At 44.6% G+C, this 25,612-nt stretch overlaps 1 protein-coding gene across 2 annotated transcripts; it reads left to right on the forward strand.

The window, feature by feature from the left end:
* The first annotated feature begins 251 nt into the window (after nt 1-251).
* SNX18 (sorting nexin 18) lies at nt 252-24,348 on the forward strand. 2 transcript variants are annotated; one of them, XM_034773629.1, is made up of 4 exons: nt 252-607; nt 640-713; nt 748-1,939; nt 21,913-24,348. In XM_034773629.1, the coding sequence occupies exons 1-4, from the start codon at nt 388-390 to the stop codon at nt 22,164-22,166; spliced, it is 1,740 nt and encodes a 579-aa protein (XP_034629520.1). In that variant the 5' UTR covers nt 252-387; the 3' UTR covers nt 22,167-24,348. The 2 variants fall into 2 exon arrangements, with proteins under 2 accessions (XP_034629520.1, XP_034629519.1); XM_034773628.1 differs by having other exon boundaries at nt 252-1,939.
* The last annotated feature ends 1,264 nt before the right edge of the window (nt 24,349-25,612 follow it).

Consider the following 25,612-nt stretch of genomic DNA (forward strand, 5'->3'; position numbering starts at 1 on the left):
CGGCCCTGCCTCTCGGCTCTGGATTAGCTAGCGAAACTGGTTACGTGGGACAGTCCCCAGCCCGGCCCCCCTGCTCCCCCCGCTGGGGTGAAGCGGGGTCTCGGAGGCGCCGCGCACAGCGCAGGGAGCCGCAGCCGCGCTGCAAGGCTCCGCGGGCGGCTTCCAGCTGGGCACCGAGCGGTGGGCAGACGCCGCTGTGAGCAAAGCCCGGGCGCCCCGCAGCCGCCCGCCCCCACCGCCGGGGGGAGCAGCGAGAGCAGGGGCAGCAGCAGCGGGCGGCCCCGGGCGGGAGGAGGAGGCGGCGCCGCCGCCGCCGCAGGCAGCACGGGGAAGCGGCCGGGCTGCCCGGGAGGGCAGGGCTGGGTCCGGCCCCTGCCCGGCGGGGCCATGGCGCTGCGGGCCCGGGCGCTCTATGACTTCAGGTCGGAGAACCCGGGGGAGATCTCGCTGCGGGAGCACGAGGTGCTGAGTCTCTGCAGCGAGCAGGACATCGAGGGCTGGCTCGAGGGGGTCAACAGCCACGGCGACCGCGGCCTCTTCCCGGCCTCTTACGTGCAGGTGATCCGGGCTCCGGCTGCGGAGCCGCCCGCCCCTGCCGGCGGGGCCCGCTACGCCAACCTGCCCCCCGGCGGCTTCGAGCCCCTGGTACCCCCGGCTGCCTTCAAGCCCCCTGTCCAGCAGCTCCCCCCTCCGGCGGCGGCCGAGCCCTTCCCGCTGCCGCCCGCGCCCTACAGCGGCTCCTACCAGCCCAGCCAGGGCAGCGACGACGACTGGGACGATGACTGGGACGACACCTCCACGGTGGCGGACGAGCCGGGTGTGCTGGGCAGCTCCTACCCGGACTACGATGCGGCGGGGGGCGGCGGCCACACCTCGGCCCGGTACCGCCTCTCCACCCGCTCGGACCTCTCGCTGGGCTCCCGCAACAGCCAGCAGCCCGGTCACCCCCACCACCACCCCGGCGGCGGGGCCAAGAGCTCCGCCACCGTGAGCCGCAACCTCAACCGCTTCTCCACCTTTGTGAAGTCGGGCGGGGAGGCGTTCGTGCTGGGCGAGGCCTCTGGCTTTGTGAAGGATGGGGACAAGCTTTGCGTGGTGCTGGGCCCGTGGGGGCCCGAGTGGCAGGAGAACCCCTACCCTTTCCAGTGCTCCATTGAGGACCCCACCAAGCAGACCAAGTTCAAGGGTATGAAGAGCTACATTGCCTACAAGCTGGTACCCAGCAACACCGGGCAGCAGGTGCACCGCCGCTACAAGCACTTTGACTGGCTCTATGGGCGCTTGGCAGAGAAGTTCCCTGTCATCTCCGTGCCCCACTTGCCCGAGAAGCAGGCCACGGGCCGCTTCGAGGAGGATTTTATCTCCAAGCGTCGCAAGGGCCTGGCTTGGTGGATGGACCACATGTGCAGCCACCCAGTGCTGGCTCAGTGCGATGCCTTCCGACACTTCCTCACCTGCCCCAGCACCGATGAGAAGGCCTGGAAGCAGGGCAAGCGCAAAGCCGAGAAGGACGAGATGGTGGGCGCCAACTTTTTCCTGACCATCAGCGTCCCCACCGGCCCTGCCGCTGCCCTGGATCTACAGGAGGTGGAGAGCCGGGTGGATGGCTTCAAGAGCTTCACCAAGAAGATGGATGAGAGCACCATGCAGCTCACCCACACCGCCAATGAGTTTGCCCGTAAGCAGGTCACTGGTTTTAAGAAGGAGTACCAGAAGGTGGGGCACTCCTTCAAGGGACTCAGCCAGGCCTTCGAGCTGGACCAGCAGGCCTTTTCTGCCAACCTCAACCAAGCCCTTGCCTTCACGGGGGAAGCTTACGACGCCATTGGGGAATTCTTTGCAGAGCAGCCCCGACAGGACCTTGACCCTGTGATGGATTTGTTAGCGCTATATCAGGGGCATCTGGCCAACTTCCCAGACATCATCCATGTCCAGAAAGGTAACATCCCTGAGTCTATCTTTAACATGCCATTCAATCTCTATCTCTCTGTGGTGATGTAGGAACCAGGAACTCCTGAGTGCTAATCCTAGCTCAGTCCGTGTCAGTGGTTTTCAGTTAAAGCCTGTTGCATTTACTCAGGAAGAACTGCCACTGAGCTTAAATGCAATAATACAAAAGTTTCATTCCATACCACTTTAGTGGTATTCTATTCCACTAATTCTAACCGGTTAAAAGCCACAGGTCTGGGCCCTAAGCCAGTCGTCTTCATCTATAAAATGGGAATTAATACCTGCCTATGGTACAGATATGTTGAAGATCATTGAGTTTGTTTATAAAACATCCTGCAAATTCAGTGCTGTAAAAGCATCTATTAGTATAATTAATATCTTAAAACAGTTTAACTGATTTTTAAAGATTTAATCTGAAATTACCTGAGAACATAATACAGTTATAATTCCTTCATCCCAACTTGTCAAGGCACTTTGCAAACAGTATTTACAAGAACCCATTTAGAAATATTCTCATTTTCAAATGGGCAAACTGAGCCACAGAGCAAGAATGACTTGCTTGAGGTGTCACAGCATAACCTTGTATTATGTGCACTTTACGATGCAAGGTTTTGAATTAGATATTGAAAGCAGCTGGTGTCTTGTCTGTTATGGCTGGACCCTTAGGCCTGGTCTACACCTAAAACTCTAGGTCAATTTAGTTACATCACTCAGAGGTGTGAAAAATTCATACACCTCCCCCATTTCCTCCACCCTCCCACAGCTGTATAGACAGCACTGTCAATCTAGCTACTGCCTCTTGAGGGGGTGGATTTACTACTCCATCGACTGATGGAAAAACCCCTTTGATGGCTGTAGTAGATGTCTAAATAACGATGTTGCTGTAGCTGTGGGGTTGTAGCACTTGTAGTGTAGACATAGCCTAAGGATCTACTTCAGTGAGTGTAATAGTTTGCTGCAGTGTTCTTAGTTTAAATTTCATATTCTTCCTCTTGCTGTCTCAGCGGGTTCTTCTGTTCACTGTTGTCCTCGTAGCTACCACCTTCACCCTGAGATGTAACAGTGTTTCAGAGTTTCTGAATGTTGTTTGTAAGACACTGGGATTCATTGTTGGGAAAGAAACTACCCTTCAGTAGAAGGCGTGGCCAAACCAGGCTCTGTTGCAGTTGAATTGTGGCTTGTGGAGCCCCCCCACCCTTCACCATTCTCCGCCTACCAGATGTGGGGAGCTTCTGTCCTGTGGTGCGGGTAGGGGCTTCATCAGGAGCAGGGAGCACCTCATGAGGCAGAAGCCTCAACCCTGGCAGGCACGTGCTATGGCTCTCAAACTTCTGAAAATTATCATATGCGGCTTGGAGAGCCAGTAAGTTTGGTCACCTCTGTCATATACTGTAAAAGAACTGTGTAACTAGTAACATTTTTCACATACATAAAACTTTATGTTAAATCTTATTTAGATAACCTTAACTTTACAGTACAGATGCTATCCATACTAGACTCCTGACCCTGATAGGTCAGTTCCTAATGTAATCTAATCACTAATGCATTCTGTACGGTAAGATGCAGGGCATGAATTGCCGCCCCCAATGGTAGAAAAATTCATTTTATTTTTTCCTAAATGACATGCCTTCAAGTTTTTGCTAGAACACCACCTCAGAACAAAGGCAAAACAGTTTGATTGGAAAGAGATAGGTATTTATAAAGTCCATGTTGGAATCACAGATTTCTGGTAAAATCTGAGGAGCCAGAGTTCACAGGTATCACTGTAATACACTTCCAGCTTTGATGCAAGGGAAGTTTTTGTTATGTGTCTTTTATGACAAGGAAAGACTCATCTAAATCAGATTTGTTTCACTGTAAAATTTTGGAGAATGACATTATTTCAAGAAAGAGAGGGGGAAATTTACGCTAATCTTTTTGTTTTGGAAAATTTCTCTCGTTGGCATTACCCTGTGATTAACTTACACCAGTGGTTCTCAAACTGTGGGTCGGGATCCCTTTGAATAGGGTCACCAGGGCTGACTTAGACTTGATGGGGCCCAGGACTGAATCCAAAGCCCGAGGGCTTTGGCCCTGGGTGGCGGGGCTCAGGTTATAGGCCCCCTTGCCTGGGGCAGAAGCCCTTGAGCTTCAGGTTCCCCCCTCCCCCGCCACCACCTAGGGCAGTGGGGTTCAGGCGGGCTCAGGCTTTGGTCCTCCGCTCCTGGGGTCATGAAGTACTTTTTGTTCTCAGAAGTGGGTACTGGTGCAATGAAGTTTGAGAACCCCCGACTTACACCAAATTTTTTAAAGTAAAAAAGGAGCTTGATCCTGGTAAAGTGCATTTGTTTTGGGAATGGAGAATTTTAAAGTGAGGAATTCAATAACTAAGTTAAAGGAATACCATCAGTATGATTTTAAAACAAACAAACAAACAAAAAAACTAAATATGTCATCAATTTTCCAATAGAACACTGTTTAAGTAGTATGTACTGCAGCTTTACTTTCTTTTTTTTAAAATAGAGGTTTTTCTGCTGTGCTAGTGTTTTTTGGGAGGCTCATATGTGGAAGGCCCAAAAGCAACACATCATCAGTGGTCTCCGGTCTTTTTACACCCAAGATCACTTTTTGAATTTAAGAGCAACCCAGGCTCTACCCTGCCATTCCCTAAGCGCCGCCCTGCTTACTTCATCCTACCTCCCCACCCCCGTCGCTATCTCTCCCCCACCCTCACTCTTTTTCACCGGGCTGGGGCAGGGGTTTGGGAGGGGGTGCGGGCTCTGGGCTGGGGCAGAGGGGATCACAGTGTGGGAGGAGGCTCTGGGCTGAGCCTGGGGCAGGGGGTTGGGGTGCAGGAGAGGTTTAGGGGTGCAAGCTCTGGGAGGGAGTTTGGGTGCAGGTGGGAGCTCCGGGGGCATGCTGGACGCTTCTGGGAGTGGTGTGGGGCTGGGGCAGGCAGCGACCCTGCCTTTGCGGCAACAGGCAGCCCCTCGCAGTCGACTGGGAGAATCTCCAGGATCGACCAGTTGATTTTGATTGACCGGTTGGTGACCACTGCCATATGTGCTTGTCCCAACTCATCTTTCTCTACATACATCTTCTTTACCTTTTCAGTTTCATTTTAATCTTTGCAGCTGTTAGGAGTAAATTCACTCTCTTGTTGAACTTGGGGAAGTTCATGCAAATGAGCTTCTACCAGAATATTGCATGGGAGCGATACAGGTGACCATTAACGAGGCCCTCATTCTGCAGTCAGAGCCACACAGGAACTCCGTGATGTCTGCACAGATCCAGTTGTAGGGTTAGGGACTATAACTGATTACATACAGTGTGTGGCAAATATACTAAGTAAATTAACAGGAAAATAAAAAGGGAGATTTTTTTTCTCCAGTCTTTTTGCTCTAATAATCTTGGATTGTTTGTAGCAAGGTGTAACTTTTTAATTACAAAGTGTAATTTTTGATGAAAGTGATTTTGTTTTTAAGGCTGACAGTGGCCCTTTAACGTCATAATCAGTAGAATAAAGAAAGCTGCCAGTATTAAAGAAGGTCCTGTGGCCGGTTTTGTTCAACATCTTTATTAATGATCCGGATGATGGGATTAACTGCACCCTCAGCAAGCTCGCAGATGACACTAAACTGGGGGGAGAGGTAGATATTCTGGAGGGTAGGGATAAGGTCCAGAGTGACTTAGACAAATTGGAGGATTGGTCCAAAAGAAATGTGATGAGGTTCAACAAGGACAAGTGCAGAGTCCTGCACTTAGGACAGAAGAATCCTATGCACCGCTACAGGCTGGGGACCGACTGGCTAAGCGGCAGTTCTGCAGAAAAGGACCTGGGGATTACAGTGGATGAGAAGCTGGATATGAGTCAGCAGTATGCCCTTGTTGCCAAGAAGGCTAACGGCATATTGGGCTGCATTAGTAGGTGCATTGCCAGCAGATTGAGGGAAGTGATTATTCCCCTCCATTTGGCACTGGTGCGGTCACATCTGGAGTACTGCGTCCAGTTTTAGGCCCCCCTCTACAGAAAGGATGTGGACAAATTGGAGAGAATCCAGCGGAGGGCAACGAAAATCATCAGGGGGTTGGGGCATATGACTTATGAGGAGAGGCTGAGGGAATTGGGCTTGTTTAGTCTGCAGAAGAGAAGAGTGAGGGGGGATTTATTGGCAGCCTTCAACTACCTGAACGGATTTCCAAAGAGGATGGAGCTCAGCTGTTCTCAGTGGTGGCAGATGACAGAACAAGGAGTAATGGTCTCAATTTGTAGTGGGGGAGGTCTAGGTTGGATATTAGGAAACACTAGTTCATTAGGAGGGTGGTGAAGCACTGGAATGGGTTACCTAGGGAGGTGGTGGAGTCTCCATCCTTAGGGGTTTCTAAGACCCGGCGTGACAGAGCCCTGGCTGGGATGATTTAGTTGGTGTTGGTCCTGCTTTGAGCAGGGGGTTGGACTAGATGACCTCCTGAGGTCTCTTCCAACCCTAATATTCTATGATAAGGAGCTATGACATCCTGCCTCCTTCAACAAAATCATAGGTGTTTATAGCAGAGCTGTTGGATTGGCTGAAAAACATAAAGTCTTTCTGTGTTTAGTCTTCTGCTTTAAACAACATGCTACACATTTTGCAATAAACCCCAAAAAGACTACCCAGTTGACATCCTGGAAGAGTGGGCAGGTTTCATAAAGATGGGCTCCATATTTACTACTTCTATAATCAAGTCTCCACATAATCCAAGATGCATCACTGGAAAACTCATTACCCAGTCCCCAAAAACAATCCTGACAGAGCAAAAAATGGGGTCTGCTGTACCTGATGCACACCTGATCAGGTGGAGGCTCTAGTCTCCTTCCTTTTGCTATTTGCTCCATACACAGCTGCACATTGAAGTTTGGGGGCCTGGGCTTAGTGCAAGAACTCCTCCCACTGCTTCCTCTTTACATGATAGGGTGAAGATGTGGGGGAATACAAAAGCTGGCTCACAAGTGTTCATATGGTGCAAGAAATAAGTGCATGGTACAAACAGAGGTCTGGATATGTGTCGTGTTTGAACATGGTTCATCTGTCCTTTTGCACCACATAGCCTGAAGCAGAAGTTTCAAAAGAAAGCCTCTCTCTAACCAGCCTCCCAAGTGGTCCCCCTGAGATACTGCAGCACCCAGAGTTCTAGCAGAGAGCGGTAATAGTGAAGGAAACTAAAGCCCTGTCTACACTACCACTTATTTCGGCAAAACTTATGTCATTCAGGGATGTGAAAAAAATACCTCCCCCCTACCCCCGAGCAACATAGTTCTGCCAGCATAAGTGGTAGTGTGGACAGCGCTGTGTTGATGGGAGAGCTCTCTCCTGTTGGCATAGAGCAGCTACACAAGCAGTCTTACAGAGGTGCAGCTGCATCGGTACAGCTGTGCCGTTGTAAGCTGGATAGTGTAGACATGGCCTAAAAAGAGCAAGAATGCTAAGGTGTGCTTCCTGTGCATCTTCCTTCATCTAATCTGAGAAGGATCTCAGCCTTTTTTGTGGACCAACTCCAGGGATCTCTCAACAGCCATTCCTATGCAGGGCACACCCAGTCTTCCTCCTGAGGGCAGCAACAGAGCCAAATAATGGCAGGCAAACGGTAATGGTCAAACAGGTGGCATGAGACATGTCCCTTCCCTCTCCCAGACCTTTGCAGGGAGCAGTACCATTAAAGGATGTAGCAAAGCAGGTACCACCTGTATCAAGTCACTACTATTGACTGTAGCATGCCGCTACTAACTTTTTCTGCTGCCTTCACCAGTCCACCCTGATCTGGTGACCTTCAATAAATTCCTGAGGAAATCAGCATTCAAGATGGAGACACTCGCCATTGTAGCCATCAATAAAAGCAGCATTTACTATAGAATTTCCATAGATTTGAAGGGGGCATATCTGCACATCCCTATTATTCTATCTCACAGAAAATTTCTTTGCTGCCATCCATAGGTGAAGCACTTCCAATAGAGGTAGTTGTCTTTTGAGTTAGTCAGAGCATTTACAAAAGTGCTGGGGGACTTAGTGGCATCACTCTGACAGGAAGGGAGCTATTTCTATCTCTTCCTGTAGGACCTGGCTGTTTGGAACTCCTAGATGCTATAATCATACAATCATAGACTGGCACCCCATTGAGTTAGGCACTGTACAAAACAGAACAAAAAGACTGTCTCTGCCCATAAGCCCTTACAGTCTAAGTCAAGGATCTCAAACTCAAATCCTCATGAGGGCCACATGAGGACTAGTACATTGGCCCGAGGGCCGCATCACTGACCCACCCCACAAGCTGCCCCCGGCCCTGCCCCCACTCCACCCCTTCCATGAGGCCCCCTCCCCTGCCCCACCTCTTCCCCATCCCTATTCCAAGCCCTTCCCCAAATCCCTGCCCCTGCCCCGCTTCTCCGCCTCCTCCCCTGAGCACGCAGCACCCTGCTCCTCCCCCGTCCCTCCTGGAAAGTGCTAAGGGAAGAGCCTGGAGGTAGGCAGAGGAGCAGGGATGCGGTGTGCTGGGGGGGCGGGGAGCTTGGCGGCTGCAGGAAATAACCGGGGGGAGGGGGTACGCGGGGAGCTTGGTGGGCCACATGCGGCCTGCATGTTTGAGACCCCTGGTATAAGTAGTGATCAGCTCTTTCCAGAGGGAAAAAAACAGTAACAGACACTTGCCATTTCAAATCCTGGAAGAACACAGATTTGTCATAGCTAGGGCCCTACCAAATTCAGGGTCTATTCTGGTCAATTTCACAGCTATAGGATTTAAAAATTAGTCAGTTTCATGTTTTCAAATGTTTACATCTGAAATTTCATGGTGTTGTAACCATGGGTGTCCTGACCCAAAAGGGAGTTGTGGAAGGAGGGTCGCAAAGCTGTTGTAGCGGGATTCCCACCCTCACTTTTGTGTTGCCTTCAGAACTTCCTGCAACTGCAGGAGGTTCCCTGAGATGGAGAGGTGTCTGATCTCCCCTGTGCTGCTGGGAGTGCTCCAGCTGTGGACTCCTAGCTGCTAGTCCCGCCCGGGCTGGGGAGGGATAGGAGTAGCAGCTAGGAATCCCCAGTTGGGGCGCTCCCAGAAACATGGGGGAGGTTAGACATACCTCCATGAATCTCCTGTGGCTGCAGGAAGCTCTGGGGCTGCTGCCCAGCTGCGGAACTTCCTGCAGCAGGGGGAGGTACACGGAAGTCGGTCTCACCTCCCCAAGAGAGTGGCTGCACAGGGGAAGACCTCCCCAGCCCAGAGACTAACAGCTGGAGCCCAAGAGCCCCTGGCTGGGGTGCCTCCAGCCCTGCACTTCTGCCTCTCCTCCAATAGCTAGATTTCATGGGGGAGGGCTTATTTCCTGGTCCATGACACATTTTTCATGGCTATGAATTTGGTAGGGCCCTCATCATAGGCAACTGATCATGAAAAAAGCCAGTCAATGCCAGTATAAATCAGTCATGTACTGTGGTTTCATAGACACTGTCAAACACAAAGTCCTCATGTCACAAGAGACATGAGAAGCTAAGAACTATATACTGGAATTTGAGACCATCAGTCTGTTCATGTGCTGCCTCAGGATTATGAACTCTCATGTAGATACTGTATGCCAGATGATGCATAAACTATACAATTTCTGCAAGACAATAGTGGCTTATATTTTCAAGAGTGATTAGTGGGTTTGGTTGCCTAATTTGAGACCACTTATAGTAGTCTGATTTTCAGAGGGTGGGTGCTGAACATTGCTGAAATTCAGGCCCATTTAAAGTGTCTCAAGGTGTATACTCAAACTGGGGCACTCAGAATCCTTAGTCACTTCTGAAGATGTAGGTCATTGTCTGAAATGGTGTCAAAGTCAAAATCTCAGACTGTAGACAGGCCCTTGAAAAGGCAGAACTGGACACTTCCAATCTTAGAACTGGACACTTAAACAATGCCAGCCTAGTGGGGTGTGGTACACACTTCAAGAGAGACTCAATACAGGGAACGTGAGTAAGAAAAGAAAACAGAAACAGCATCAACTAGCTGGAGCTTTTGTTATGCCATTAGCACACTGGCATCTAAAATGTGGCCTAGTGGATATAGCACTGGACTAGAACTCAGGAGACCTGGATTCTATTTCTGGCTCTGCTACTGGCCTGCTGGGTACTTGACCCTTGGGCAAATCACTTTGCCTCTTTATGCCTCAGTTTCCCCATCTGTAAAATGGGGGTGATGATACTGCTCTCCTTTGTAAAGTGCTTTTAGATCTGCTGAGAAGCGCTATATAAGGAATAGGTTATTGTATGATTATATTATGACAGATGCCAGTCCAGGCGTATTGCATATAAAGTCAATAGTACTACTTGTGAGTAAAATGTAAGCATGTGCTTAAATGTTTGCAGGACAAGGCCCTTTGCTGAAAATGACACGTAGGTCTGGCATATCTTAGGATAGTATATACATTTATTTTAAAATTGTTGAAGTTGAATTTTGAATGAAACCGAAAAGCAAACCGATCTAGCTTGTTACACACTGTTGTTGCACAGCAGTTTATTTTTTTCCCTTTTGTAGCTGGAGGTAAAATGTTCAATAGGCTGATATTTCTGTAGAGTTCCTTTCATTTATCTTGCTCTCACTTGCAGGTGATTTGAGGTACTTTTTAGCCTTATACTGCAGCTTAGACTAATTAAACATTCTTAGTGGTGATGGTACTTGTCAAAAGTGGTATATTTACCTTTGTGGACTTTGAAATATTTCATCTCTAATTAGCTGTTTCCATTGATAATGTACATTGTCAAGTGTACTTTTAATAAAGATGAGGCATAGTGGCAGACGGGAGATCAGTCATCACAAGGTAATCAGTGATACTAAATATATCTGCAGAGGTCTCTTAAATCTGTGTTTAATATTTATATGACAGTAGCACCAAAGAACCACAGATGTAATTCCGAGTCCATTGTATTAGGGGCTATAAAGACACTGCCCTTGCCCCAAAGAGCTTACATCCTAAGAAGACAAGTGACATTTGAAGAGGGGGAGTGTGGAAGGACAGGATTACAATCACATATGTACAATTTTTATTTACATTAGGCATTTTAAAAATAGAAACTCATTTAACACCATCTGCTTTCTACGTCATTAATTGGCTACATATAAACTGAATAAATGTAACCATTAAGTCTAGAAAAAAAATTGGAAACCATAGAACTTTTAAACCCCTCCATCAATCACCTTTTATTATTTGCATGGTATCTGAATTGTATCTAGGTGTGAAGCTGATTTTACTAACCTTTTGCGCTGAAATATGTGTAGCAGTTTCCTATGAACATCACACCTGCTGTGACTGGAAGTGCACCCAATGTAAGCAATCTCCTACTTAATCTGATCATTGAGTAGCGAATCAAAGTGTGAATTTAAATGGTTAGTACAACATTAGTCCTTTCAGCTTTTGAGTCCCAATTTTTGAGAGTAACTATTTTCTTCTAATATCATTGTGAGCAGTGGATGAACAAGCAGGCATCGAAAAGAAAGAAGTCACACTTCTTAACTATGATGTCACTGCAGACTCTATGATGTCAGTATGCTGAATTGGGCCCCAGTCTTGCAGATATTTACAGATGTGAGTAACTTTTCCCATAAAAGCCTTTGCAGGATCCAGGGCCTAACATTGTAAGAGTTATTTTTCCAACAAGGGGACATGGGAGTTTAAAAAACAAAAACAAATTAAGTATCCTCATACAGGACCAAGTTTTTGAGGTGGGTGGTTATTGTCTGCCAGATAGTTTGCAAGCACTTGTAACCTTTATAAAACTGCCTTTTGAAGTGCAGGCCACTTTCCTTTTCTGAAAGATAGAACTCCTCTTATATTTTCCATCTTCATGGAGAAAAGCATCATCTTCAGTTTAAAAAGTCTGGGTGTATATATTTTGTTGGCTAGATCTGAAGAGATAAGTCACTATTTTCACCCTGTGGTGTTGAAGATAACTTGCTTCCTTCTCTTTTGGTATGTGTACAGTGCAGCTAGATGCCTGTGGCTAGCCTGTGCCAGCTGACTCGGGCTGTTTAATTGTGGCATAGATGTCTGTACAGTCGGAGGGTCTTAGATCCCAGGCTACAGCGCAAGCGCAAGCCCAAACAGTTACACTGCAGCTAACCAGCCCCTTAGCCCAAGCCAGCTGGCACAGGCCAGCCCTGGGTGTCTTAACTGCAATGTAGACAACCCATTTGACTCCAAAACCTGATTCTAGGTTAGGGTAGTAATTGGTTCCTTCTTAGTTACTATGCTCTCCGTTTTTCATTATGACAGCTTTGCTGTATATTCAACGCTTAAGGCTCAGAGAGATTTTCTGTTTTTAACTTAAAGCAAAAAACCTTATTAAGCTATTTTCTGTCATATAACCTGGTTAATGTACAGAATATGCAAGATCATTTACTATGAGCAAATTTCTCTAATCTGTGCTGATGACATTAAGAAAATAGTCTGTCAATAGTGAAATCCCTTGTATCACTTCATACCTTCATTTTGAAGCGCAAGAGGAGAGTATTCTTTTTTTTTAAATTCCATTTTAAGAAAGTAAATGGGAATTGTAAAAGGCCCTTTGATGATATTTAGCTTCAACTGCACTGTCTGAGAGGTCTCAAAGTACTGTACAGATGTTAATGAATGTGAATCTTCACAATATCTATGTGAATGGCTAATATTCCTCTTTTAAAATGGGGAAGCTGACTAGAGTGGAGGCTAAAACTTGATTATTGTAAACCCATATACAGTATCCCTGAGCAGTGTGAGGGGCAACATGAAATTGACATAATTCTTGATGGTTTTACTGCTGTTGGTGTACTGCACAGATGTAGTGAGACTGTCTAGAATTAGAGAGACAAAGTGGGTGAGGTAATGTCATTGGATTGGTGAAAGACAAGCTTTCAAGTTACACAGAGCCCTTCTTCAGATCACAAGAGTTCTGTGTAACTCAGAAGTTTGTCTGTTTCTCCAACAGAAGTTGGTCTAGTAAAAGATAGCCAGAGTGGGTGAAGTACTCTAATATCCTAGGACTAACACAGGTACAACAGCACTGCAAACATTGTCTAGAATTGGATTAGTTTGGGGCTCTGTTGGTTGGCAAACCTGTGTAGCAGAGGAACTGAAGCTCTCTATAGACTCAGGAAGAAGACAATGCTTGGATTTATTGGTCTGTTTCAATGGGCTTTCTTTGCAACTGTAGGGACTATAATTATATCTGTATAATGTCTTCACTTTTGCAGTAATTGCTTGCTTTGGACCTTATGCTCACCAAGGAAGCTGTGTACTTGCCAGTGGAGAAGGGATTTTAAATCCTTTTGATAAACAATGGACTGTGAATTTGGGGTGGATATCATGGCTGCTATTTTGACACCATCAGCTCAGGATTAAACAAAGACCGTGAATGGCTAGCCAACTACAAAAGCAGTTTCTCTTCCCTTGGTGTTCACACCTCAACTACTAGAAGAGGGCCTCATCCTCCCTGATTGAACTGACCTCGTTATCTAGACTGATTCTTGCCTGAATATTTATACCTGCCTCTGAAAATTTCCACTACATGCATCTGACAAAGTGGGTATTCACCCACGAAAGCTTATGCTCCAATAAGTCTGTTAGTCTATAAGGTGCCACAGGACTCTTTGTCGCTTTTTATCATGGCTGCTGTTACTGAGGAAACTTAATATGCAGATTCAGGTAGCTCTTCTTTGAAGAATAAGCAGGCAGTTTAAGGTTAATTTGCTCTCAGCCTTTGCTGAGAGGTCGCTTCTGCTCTCAGAATCTTCTAGTGAGTGGGATGAATACATCACATAAAAACTCAGTTGTCCTCTGAGAGTGACAGGTAAATCAAGTTTCATGTATGCATTCATGGGCTACCAAATGTTTGTCTTTTCAGAACTCCAGGCCAGACATTGTAGTAAAATAGTCTGAGGGTTTGGATCCTAGATAAGAAAAAAGTGAGCCTGTTTCAAATTGCATTTTTCATTTTTGCAACTTTGTATATAATACTGTAAAAGTGATATGGTAAGTGAATGGATATCTATGTTCTCCCTACGTGGTAGAAATGGCTTTATTTTAAAATAGCTTGTTTTAATATAAGGAAGGCAAGGGAAAGGAGAGGTTAGAGTTCAAGGTTACCACTTTAAAAGCACACTATTCAGTATTCAAGAGGAATCCGGGAAGCCTACTAGTAGCCCTGCAGATTTAAAATAAGGGTCAGTTTGATGGCAGCAAAAAGTTATATTATTTTACTCTAATAATCCGCCAAGTTGTATTGCATAGTTTACTGATTGGATAGGGATAAAGGATCATTACAGACCTTTTTATTTTCACCAGATTTCACAGTTGTAACCACTGAAAGATATTCTTTGTTAAATTTAGAGTTTCTTCAAAGACCATCATGTTTTCTAACTCTCATTTAGTTTGCTTTTGAGAGAGCAGTATTTCTGAGGAACTTTTGTACTTCTGCACAGACTCATCAGGGAGGATTTCCTACTGAAGCTCATTGGCTGGTGGACTTCTCAAAGGAGGCATTCAAGAATGTGGCGTTCCTTGTTTTTGCCATACTTTTCACTAATACAAAGGCCAGACCATTCAAGCTCCCCTGATTTTTCCCAGCTCTGTCATTCTGTGACTACTGCCTTTTTACTACTCACTCAAAATGTGTCTATTGGTTATTTGAAGTTGATGTATTATCTTGTTCAGAAAAGAGCACTGAGTGAGTGATTGTTTGGTCCTCTTTCCAAGTTGCCTGGCTTGGATGCCACACTGATAGTTTCTTTAGGAACAGCTAAGCTCTATAAGCCTGGTTAGTGAAAGATAGGGTTACCATATTTAAAAAATAAAAAAAGAGGACACTCCACAGGGCCCTGGCCCCACCCCAACTCCGCCCATTCCCCACCCCTTCCCCAAAATTCCCGCCCTAACTCCCCCTCCTCCCTCCCAGCCACGTGAAAAGGGCTGCCCAAGCGCTACCGGCTTCACGGTTTGCCAGGCAGCCCCCAGACCCTGGGCCCCTGGCCGGCGCTTCCCCAGCGCAGCTGGAGCCCGGGAGGGGAAGCACCCAGCCGGGGGTGCAGGGTCTGGAGGCTGCCCGGCGAACCATGAAGTCGGTTGCGCTCAGGCTTCGGGCAGCCCCCATGCCTCCAGACCCTGCACCCCCGGCCGGGCACTTCCCCTCCCGGGCTCCAGCTGCTGTGCTCCTCCCCTGACTCTTCGGCTCTGTTTAAGAGCCGAGCTGCCCGAGTGCTACCGGCTTCGGACCCCAGCCGTCGGCCGGGCACTTCCCCTCCCGGGCTCCAGCTGCTCTGCTCCGGCGGCGCAGGGTCCGGAGGCAAGGGGGCTGCCCGAAGCCAGAACGCTCGGGCAGCTCGGCTCTTAAACAGAGCCGAAGAGTCAGGGGAGGAGCAGAGCAGCCGCGGGAGGGGAAGTGCCCGGCCGGTATTTTCCCAGACATGTTCGGCTTTTTGGCAATTCCCCCCAGACGGGGGTTTGATTACCAAAAAGCCGGACATGTCCGGGAAAAAACGGACGTATGGTAACCCTAGAAAGACCTATGGTCTTGCATGAGAGGCAAAACATGCAACTCTCAACTATTGTTTCTTTTCCTCACTTTTTTCTCTGATTCCAGTTAATAAAATGATATTGCATAAAATAGCGATACTGGTACCATAATGTGGAGGAGGATATTCCTGCAGTCCTTTCCTTGTTGGAACTCTGCCCCTGCTTCTCATGTTACATACCTTTTGTACAGTTGTTTTTAAAGGAATCTCTAATTTAGAGTCTCTAAGGACTTCACTTGATTGATAAGGATCTGATATTTGCTGAAAACAAACAGGGTTATAATAAGCAAGCTGACCAGTTTTAATTTGTCACTTATCTCTGGCTCATGTTGAAATAGATCTTATTCAAATTATCTGTCTTGAACTATATTAGCAGAATCACAGCTTGGTTGCCAATATAGGACAGAAATATTATGGTCAGAGGACCTTTGTGTGTTACCTTGTCAGTTCTTACAACCAGAGTTTGGTGGGAAAGTTTAGGAGTACCAGGTATTGGTGATTTGATAGTAGGTACACTTTCCTGTAAGTTGGTAGTGAACCAAAGGCCTTGGCTACACTTACCCGGTAGTTCGACGGCTGGAAATCGAAGTTCTGGGTTCGACTTATCGCGTCTAGTCTGGACGTGATAAGTCGAACCCGGAAGTGCTCGCCGTCGACTGCGGTACTCCAGCTCGCCGAGAGGAGTACCGCGGAGTCGACGGGGGAGCCTGCCTGCCGCGTGTGGACCAAGGTAAGTTCGAACTAATTCGAACTAAGGTACTTTGAACTTCAGCTACGTTATTCACGTAGCTGAAGTTGCGTACCTTAGTTCGAATTAGGGGGGTAGTGTAGACCAAGCCAAAGACTCACCATGCTGTCAGAAAATATTCACTGCTGCTTCAAGTGCCATCTTTCGGAGGAGATGTATACCCACTCACTTGCGGTTAATCCCATGATCCTGAACAGTTTGTATTGTTGCTGTATGCTATTAATGCATTATTGTTTTACCTTACAGGTGACTGTTTCAGTAGTGAATGATACATTCTCTTTATAGCTTGTGCACCCAATGGCATTTCTAATGTGGTAAGGACCCTCCATGTAAAAGAGGGGAAAAAAATACTTATTTTTGTCCTGATGTGAACAATGTTCACAATGGTTTGCTTTGCTTTGTTTTGAGAATTATATTGTCTCTTCCTCCTCTGCTCACAGCCACAGACATTTGCACTGCAAGCCCTTTTACTGTCTCATTCCACTTTCTTTTGCTGTCTCAGAGCTTCTATATGGACCAGATGTGGCAACTTTGTTATACGATTCACAGCTGGAAGCATTTATTTTTGGTAGGAATTTTAAATTGTCAGTCTTCTTGGCTGCTAGTAACATAATTATAAATCTTCCTTATTAAATCCTGTTACATCATTGCATTCTCTAGTCTCCTCTTTCATTACAATACAACATCAGAGCAGGAGGTTTTGTTACTGGAACCTGTGGTCCTTAAGCCTCTAAGGGGTATCTGTTGAACATCCAACTGTTTAGCATTGGACCTTGGATTGAGGATTACAAAAAATAGCATTTCCATCTTTACATCATTTTCCCCCTCCTTTTTTCAGTTCGGTGATGCAGTTTTTTCTAGTGCTTTTGATCCATGCCCTCTTTGCTATTTGAGGGCTGATCCTAATCACCTAGAACTTGAATTCAAAGCTGGATAACAAAAGCTCAGTTGGCTTTAGAACCATGAGCAAGATTTTCTAGATTTGTAATACTTGGAAGTAATATTTTGGTCATCTAGTCTATCTCTCCTGCTAATAATCCTATACTTTGGATCAATGGTACTATATATAGAAATGAAATGGATTGCATATTCTATTATACACACAAAAATACATTAAAAGCATGTTATGGTTGCAAAATAAGCACTCAAAAATTAGGAAATGCCAAAATTAATATCTTCACAGGCATCAATGTGCACAATTTTAGATCAGCCCCATTGTAATGTCCCTCCTGCTAATATAATAATACTGCTATTATATTGTACTGCTATGAATATATTTCATATTATTCTCTATGCCATACCTTAAGGATCCTAACATCTTGTTTTTTCCTCCCTCCCCCCCATACACTTAGCAGAAATCTTTATGTCCTGATGCACCATAACTCAATGACTTCTTCCAGACTATTTTTTTTTTAAGTGTGTTGCAGCCCTGCCTGATTGTGTTCTTTGCTTTGCCTCAGCATTTTAAAGTAGATTAAAAAAATTATAAAGAGTAAAGGTTTGCCCTGGTGTCCTGGCCAAACTTTCTCTGCCTTCTCCCCTCCCTAGTTGTTAACAAGCAATATACCATGCTGTCATCACCCTCAAATGTGGCTATATATCAGGGTTATAGGTCCCAGTAGTTCTGCAGTTGCATCTGCATGAATGGACCTTAACATCCCTTGTGCAGAGCCTCATTGTAATCAATTAGGCTCTTCTCAGGCTCATGGATTCACCTGTGTGGATCCAAATGGGGCTATAGTGAAGTGTTTTGAGACCCTTTGGGCTGAAATGTGCTACATAATTGCAAGAGGTTATTACTGAGAATGCAAAAGCAAATCAGTTTTTGTTAGGATTAATTTCACTAGGCTCAGTTTTAACTAATTGCTAAATCATGTTATAGAGTGAATGTCAGTTTGCTTTATGCTTAATGCTGTTTAAAAATAAATAGAACCTCTGTTTTTGGTAATCAAATAGAGATCAAACTGACTTTTTTCCCTTTTATTCTTTTTAGGTTAGTTGAAGGTTAATTGCTTTCTTAGTATATTACTCTAAATCCATGAATTTTTATAAAGCAAGCAAGTTTGTGTGTAAAGATATGCACTCATTACATGTATTGCTGACCTAGGGCTAGAATCTATTCTATTCTAGATGTTAATGGAGAATTCTGTTATAGTACCTGCATGAATCCTGCTGCATTAGGTCAACAATATCAATTATTCTAAAAATTCTACTTAGGATCCTTTTTCTAATTGTATTTGGATTTTAATGATCAATATGACTTTAACACTCTTTACACTTATAAAATTTTCTGGTTTATGTGTGAACTATAAATATAGAGAAGTTGTATTAATGTGGAATTGTTTGAGGAGAGCATGTGCTATAAAGTGAGTATTAAAAAACTAGCAATACTTATGACTCTTGGTGTGTAAGGTTTCTAAAAATCAAATTGGAAGATAATTATTTGGATATTCTGTATCTCGCATAACAATATTTCCCACATTGCAACTATAGTACGATCAGATTAAACAATTCCATCTGTCTTCTTTCTGCACAAGCCCCAAATTACATTTTTTTTCCCCACTGAAAGAAGTATCATTGCTTGCAAAGAACACTGAAATCAGTGGAGATTTAGGAGTATATTCTACCTGACTCTTGGAAGGGGACAGTCTATAGGCATAGGCAAGTGCTCCATAGCTCGCTGTGCCTCACATACAGGGGGTTTGGTTTAGTTTTTTAGATGGACCAGGGTAGAGTAAGTATGAGACCAATGGATTGTTTTAATAGCTGATTTGTGGGCCAATACCCACCTCTTCATTGGAATGCGTTATCTATGCGAGCTACTGCAGCTCTGAAGTTGTAGGAGTTGATGCAGAGCAGCTCTAGCACTACTTCCGGCATAACTACGGTGTATACGGTGTGGACTTTTCACACTCCTGAGTGACGTAATTATACTGATATAGGTCTGCAGTGCGGACCAGATCCAAGTATGTCTAGTGGAAGTTTTCCAGTTCCAGGAACAGTATTTTAATCTGTTTTTATTGATAGTTAGCCTGAACTCATTCAGTGTACTTTGTCCTGTATTCACCTGGGTGAGGGAGAAAGATATTAATATCTACTTCTGTATTTCTTAGCTCTTAAAGAAATATATTGCAATAAACTTCCCAGGTTCTTTGTGTATTAAGTATTTAACCCCACTATACAGAACATAAGAGCTGAATGGTACATTTGAACACTCACTGAAATTTGAAAAGATAAGTCTCTTAATGACATCTTCTTTTGTATGTAGGCTGAATTCTGTATGTTCAAGACTATTCTAACGGCATTCATGTAGGCTTAAGATTCATCTGTCTAGTCAGTGTCTTGCAATATTTTGTTTTCCCTACTGTTAATGTAGGTGTTCTCTATCTTTCTTTAAAAAGCATACTGACTGATTTAAGATATTGAAATATAAATACAGTATTTATAGCCGCTCTGGGTTTGATAGGGCATAGAACCCAACTTCAGCAAAATAAAATCTTAGAGCCTTTATAAAAAAAAAAAAAGGCTTATTTTTAGCTATTTTCTTCATTATCTGTCTATCCAATCAGAAAAAGTTGCTTATGTAATGCTTCCCGTGGTTAATTTTTGAGGTATTTAGAGCAACTCTGTATTGGTAAAATCCTATGACTACAGCTACTTATGGTATGTCTACACTACATTGGCTAGGGCACTGCTGTAGTGCTGTAGCACCATAGTGTAGACACTTCCTATATTGACAGAAGGGTTTTTTCCATTGGTGTATTTAATCCACCTCTCTGAGAGGTGATAGCTAGATCAACAGAAGAATTCTTCCATCTACCTATCTTCATCTACAGTGGGGGCTAGGTCAACCTAACTATGCTGCACAGGCCACAAAATTACCTTCCCTGAGCAGTGTAGCTATGTCAAATCTAATTTTTCATTGTAGGCCAGTCTTTAGATCTAGATCTCAAAGACCCTGCTCCTGCTGCTGGGATTATACTAAACTGTGGGTATGACATCTCTACAATTGATTTTCTGGAATCTCTGCTTTACCTTCCAGACCAGTGGTTTTCAAGCTTTTTTTCTGGCAACCCAGTTGAAGAAAATTGTTGATGCCTGCGATCCATCGGAGCTGGGGGCTGAGGGGCTTGGGAGGGGCTCAGGGCTGGGACAGAGGGTTGGGGTGCAGGAGCGAGGGCTGCGGATGGGAATGAGGGGGTTCAGGATGTGGGAGGGAGTTTTGGATTGGGGCAGGGGGTTGGGGTGCAGGAAGGGGTCAGGGCTCTGGGCTGGGGGTGCAGGCTCTGGGCTGGGGCCAGGGATAAGGGGTTTAGGGTTCAGGAGGGGGCTTTGGGCTTGGGGAGGCTCAGGGCTGGGGCAGGGCTCTGGGCTGGGGGTGCAGGGTTAGGGGCAAGGGGTTTGGGGTGCAGGAAGGGGCTCCAGGTTTGGGGGGCTCAGGACTGGGGTAGGAGATTGGGGTGTGGGGTTGGAATGCAGCAGAGGGTCAGGGCTCTGGGCTGGGGGTGCAGGCTCTGGGGTGGGGCCAGGGATGAGGGGTTTGGGTTGCAGGAAGGGGCTCCGGGTTGGGGGGGGGCTCAGGGATCTGGGCTGGGGGTTTAGGCTTTGGGGTGGGGCCAGGGATGTGGGGTTTGGGTTGCAGGAAGGGCCTTCAGGTTTGGGGGGGGGTCAGGGATCTGGGCTGGAGGTGAAGGCTTTGGGGTGGGGCCAGGGATGAGGGGTTGGGGTACAGGAAGGGGCTCTGGGTTTTGGGGGGCTCAGTGCTGGGGCAGGGGATTGGGGCACAGGGTTACCTCAGGCGGCTCCCGGTCAGTGGCTCAGTGTGGGTGCTAAGACAGGCTTCCTGCCTGTCCTCGCACCGCGGATTGCACTGTGCCTCGGAAGTGGCCAGCAGCAGGTCCAGCTCCTATGTGGTTCTCGCCCGCAGGCACCGCCCAAACCGACCAATGGGAGCGTGGAGTTGGTGCTCAGGGCAGGGGCTGTGCACAGAGCCCAGTGGTCCCCCTGCCTAGGAGCCGGATCTGCTGCTGGACGCTTCCGGGGCACAGCGCGGTGTCAGAACAGTAGGGACTAGCCTGCCTTAGCCAGGCAGCATCGCAAATGGGACTTTTAACCGCCCCGTTGGCGGTGCTGACCAGAGCCACCGCAACCCAGTGTCTTACATTCCGTGATCCAGTACTGGGTCATGACCCGCAGTTTGAAAACCACTGTTCTGTAGCATAATAGTTCAGTTTCAGTGATCCCTTTCACGAGTTTGTTTAAATTTATTAAACCTTGGTCACTGACATCAGTTCCTCTTCAGTTAAACTTTTGTAAGAAAGCACTGAAACTGTTATAACAGTTTATTGAAACTGAAACTGTTATAACAGTTTATTGTCTACATGTTTTTGAGAGATAGAGTATATGGCACAGATATTACTGTGTTTACGGCTGCTTATCTTTACAGCTAATGAGTTTTAAGTTATCCTAAATACAAGTTTCTAGACATGTGAAATGCCTGAGAGGTAGGTAATAGCTGCATTGCAGATTTAAGTACACATCTGCAGCTGTGTAACAGAGAGAACGAGAGAGAGAAAGGACTTTTAGTATGCCAGAGAATTTGAATATATTGGTAAAGTACAGTAGCTAAATCTATAGTTAAATCTATTTAGTTCAATATTCCTTTTTTGTTCTTTATACAGGAGCCCTTACCAAAGTAAAGGAGAGTAAGCGGCATGTGGAAGAAGGGAAGATGGAGGTCCAGAAGGCTGATGGTATTCAAGATCGCTGTAACATTATTTCTTTTGCCACCTTGGCAGAAATTCATCATTTCCACCAAATTCGAGTGAGGGACTTTAAGTCACAAATGCAACATTTCTTAAAACAGCAAATACTTTTTTTCCAAAAAGTGACGCAAAAGTTAGAAGAAGCTCTTCACAAGTATGACAGTGTTTAATCTCCTAACTTAGAATTGTGGACTGTTCAGAGTATGAGAGTGATTTAAGCAGCAGAGTAAAAATCACTGTTATGGAGGAACTGTTGCCAACTGTTGGTGGTACAAGAATGGTTTTGTGTTCATCTGGAGTCCCAGCTGAATCTCTAATTAAGTAAGAAGGAAATGGTTAATATGGCTATGTAATAGAAACAGTACCACACATTGTAACTAAATTATACTGTTTATGCCTACACTACCATTGTAACTTTTTTGAAATAATGATTATACTATTTGCCTTATTGCTTTTTGAAGTATGATATTTTAGTGCATACTTTGTAGACCTCAAAACCTTTTGGGTCTTTAAGCTGGCTAGATAAAAGCCTGCTTCAGATGCCTTTTTATTCTCCTAGATTTGGATTTCCTAAATTCAACCAATTCTCTGTTTACAAACTCCTACTAGAGCAGCTATGCGACTTTGTGCCTTTAGACTTTTGATTTTTCCTTTTCTAGTAAGCCACATTTTTATGACTGAATGAAGGGTTGGTGCCTGTGACAGGAATGGATTATGAAATCTCATATTGACTGAAATAATCAGCTGCCACCATCTAATTGGCACAGCAAGTATTGTCCTGTGATAAATGTTGGCTCAAAAAGCAGGATTTAAAATCAATTCACACTTTCTTAGAATTGAAAATGAAGACTATTTATTACATTTGCCAGAACCTTAAACATACAAGCGAAGAGTACAGCACCACTGTATTCCCTTTCTTACCATGATTACATAGTGAGGGGTTTTATGTTAGAATACATTATTGTGAGTAGAGACTTGGAGAACTAATCTAATAGAAGCAGAGGAATGAAATGTGTCAAGGGACCGTGTATACAGGCGAAGTGACTAACACTTGTTTGTGTACTTGATAGCTGGAGATGATTGCTCATTGTTTGGCTATTGGTTCAGTGTAAATTCAAATACAGACCTACATGGTCAATTGAGACTCCACTGTGATTCACTGGTTTACTAGGTCACAAATTTTCAGGGATGTTCAATGGTATAAATGGTTTGAAAGCAGTCTTGGCTGAACTGACTAGGAAACGGGAAGCATTTCTTATATTTATAACACCCAGTTAGAACTTAACTAAACTATTGTCTTGCTTTTTTGTATATGGATTTTTGCAAAGTTGATTGTGTGTGTATACACACAAACAGTGTCTCAAAATAACAGTTATCTGATCTAAACCAAGGAAATCAGTCTAAACTTTATCCTTAACCTACCAGTTCACTTTCTGAAGGTCACTACGAGAAAGGAAGGAGACAAAAACTATAAACAAGAACCAAGGAAACTGAATTTAATTTTCTCTCTCTCTCTCTCACTCACCCACACACTCACACACTCACACACACACACACACAGAGCTAGCTTAAAACAAACAAAAGCCAGGAAACTAGGCAGTTGGGATATCATTCAGATGGAGTACAAAATATTAACCACCTATACCTTAGAAATCCAGCAGTTATCTGACTGGATCGTGCCAACTGTAATAGGTTAAAAACCCCACTGCTGTTAGATGGAGAAACAAAACAAAACAAAAAAAGCAAGCAGCCACATTTTCACAAGATTTTTGGATTGCCCTGCGGTGATGGTTAGTCAACAAAGCTATTTCAGGAAGAGGTTTGCTGACAGCAGTGATACTGATAAGCAAAGAAAAAAACAACACTTTGTTAAAATAAAAGGACAACCAATAAGGAAAGAAACTGTTTACAAGAGAATTGCAAACAATGTTGAGGAAATAAAAGTACTTGACATTGTCATAATGCTGACTCACCATCCTTAACCTTCCTCATAGTACCTCATTGTAGGGGTAGCGGTCTTCGAACAATAGCTGATCTTATTCCCAGATATTGTTTACTACATACTTAAGAGAGTGATGGGTTAGGTTTGGAGTTTCAGCCTGTGCTTGGTTAAGCCAGATACTGTTTTAATAAATATTTATGTGGTAATTATATGAGGCTGTAATCAAATTCATTCAGCTTGAGCAGTTAAAAGACTTCAGAAAATTACCGTGGTCCAATTAAAGATTTTAGGAACTTAACAGTACTGAAATGTTCATATCCAAGAGAAAATGAAGCTGTTATGTTATATACAGTACAACATTATCAGAATGGTACAGTTTCCGCAAATAAACTGTCATGCCCTTCCTCTCATTCTCAGTTTTGTTTTGTTTTTTCAGAGGGGGACATTTTTAAATTTGACACTATAAATAAGACTGAACTAAATCCTGGATCTGAATCTCTTCAGACTTTGGAATGATTCAAATCCAGGTCCAAACTTTGCGATTTTGGTCCATTTTTGTGGTAAATCTTTTGTAACTTTTTAGTTGGTCTTAGGTGAGAAAAAAGGTTGCTTGAATATCTTGGTTGACTAAAGTCAGTGAGATGCCTTTTTTTTTTTTTTTTGTTAAGTACCCTTACATTGGAAAAAGGGAAACGAGAATACACTTAATTTTACTTATCATGAGGAGTCCAAACTCAGTTTAATTTAAAATACCCTCTTGATAAAGAAGTAACATACTGAATAACTGTCAATGAATCTCTGAACACTGAAGGATGTGGTCCAAGGCCCAAATGTACTCAAGATGGAGCTATATTCTTTGGTAGGGTCCCTGGATTCTGTGCACTCTGGTGAAGCAAAATGAAAATCTTGCAGCAGCTTTTTTAAATTAAAAATAATTGAATTAAATATGGAATAGAACAAACCAGGACAGGAGCCTCTGTTTGATGTTAAATTCCAGTTGTTTTACAGTGTCTCTGCTTTTTCAGTTTTTAATGTGTCAGATATTTTTATCAACAATACATAACTATTGTAGAATTTTATGCTGGGGGGTTTGGCAGTTGGATAGGGGACAAATAGGGCTTTTGGCTTCTATGAAGGTGTTGGGGGATGTGGTGTTTGTGGATAAGTGTGAGTGCTATGTATCCGTTCAGAAATTACCAGCAGTGAAATGTTGAACATTTGTTGCCATTTTAATTGTCATCTTTAGGAGTTTATGACCTGTTAAAACAAGTAGGGCAATTTGAACCTCAGGGATGCTTGCAAATTCAAGACAACCTCTTCAGTTTATATTCTCTGCACAGTTTTAGTTTCTTTATAACCTTTAGGGTCGTACAGGGCAATATGTTTGACAGACTTAGGAGTGTTGCACAATCCAGCCTGCAAAGACCCATAGGAAAGCACTTGATGACAATACTTCAGATAAGCATTTAAACCTAGAGCAGTGGTTCCCAAACTTTAACAGTCTGTGAACCCCTTTCACTAAAATGTCAAGTCTCACGAACCCCCTCCTAAAAATGAATATTTCCAGGGATTTTCTCCTTTACCTGAGTATATTTCCAAGATCACTGCTTTTATAATTTATATTGTTTTTATGACATGCTTATTACACAATTATTATTAATTATTATTTATCAT

This window comes from Trachemys scripta, chromosome 6 (genome assembly GCF_013100865.1).
Source record: "Trachemys scripta elegans isolate TJP31775 chromosome 6, CAS_Tse_1.0, whole genome shotgun sequence".
NCBI lineage: Eukaryota > Metazoa > Chordata > Testudines > Emydidae > Trachemys > Trachemys scripta.

What these genes read in the sequence shown, in the direction of transcription:
- SNX18 (XM_034773628.1), top strand. Translation starts at nt 388, where the DNA reads ATGGCGCTGCGGGCCCGGGCGCTCTATGACTTCAGGTCGGAGAACCCG. An exon ending in CATCATCCATGTCCAGAAAG is followed by an intron (nt 1,940 to 21,912) that starts GTAACATCCCTG and finishes TTCTTTATACAG; the next exon opens with GAGCCCTTACCAAAGTAAAG.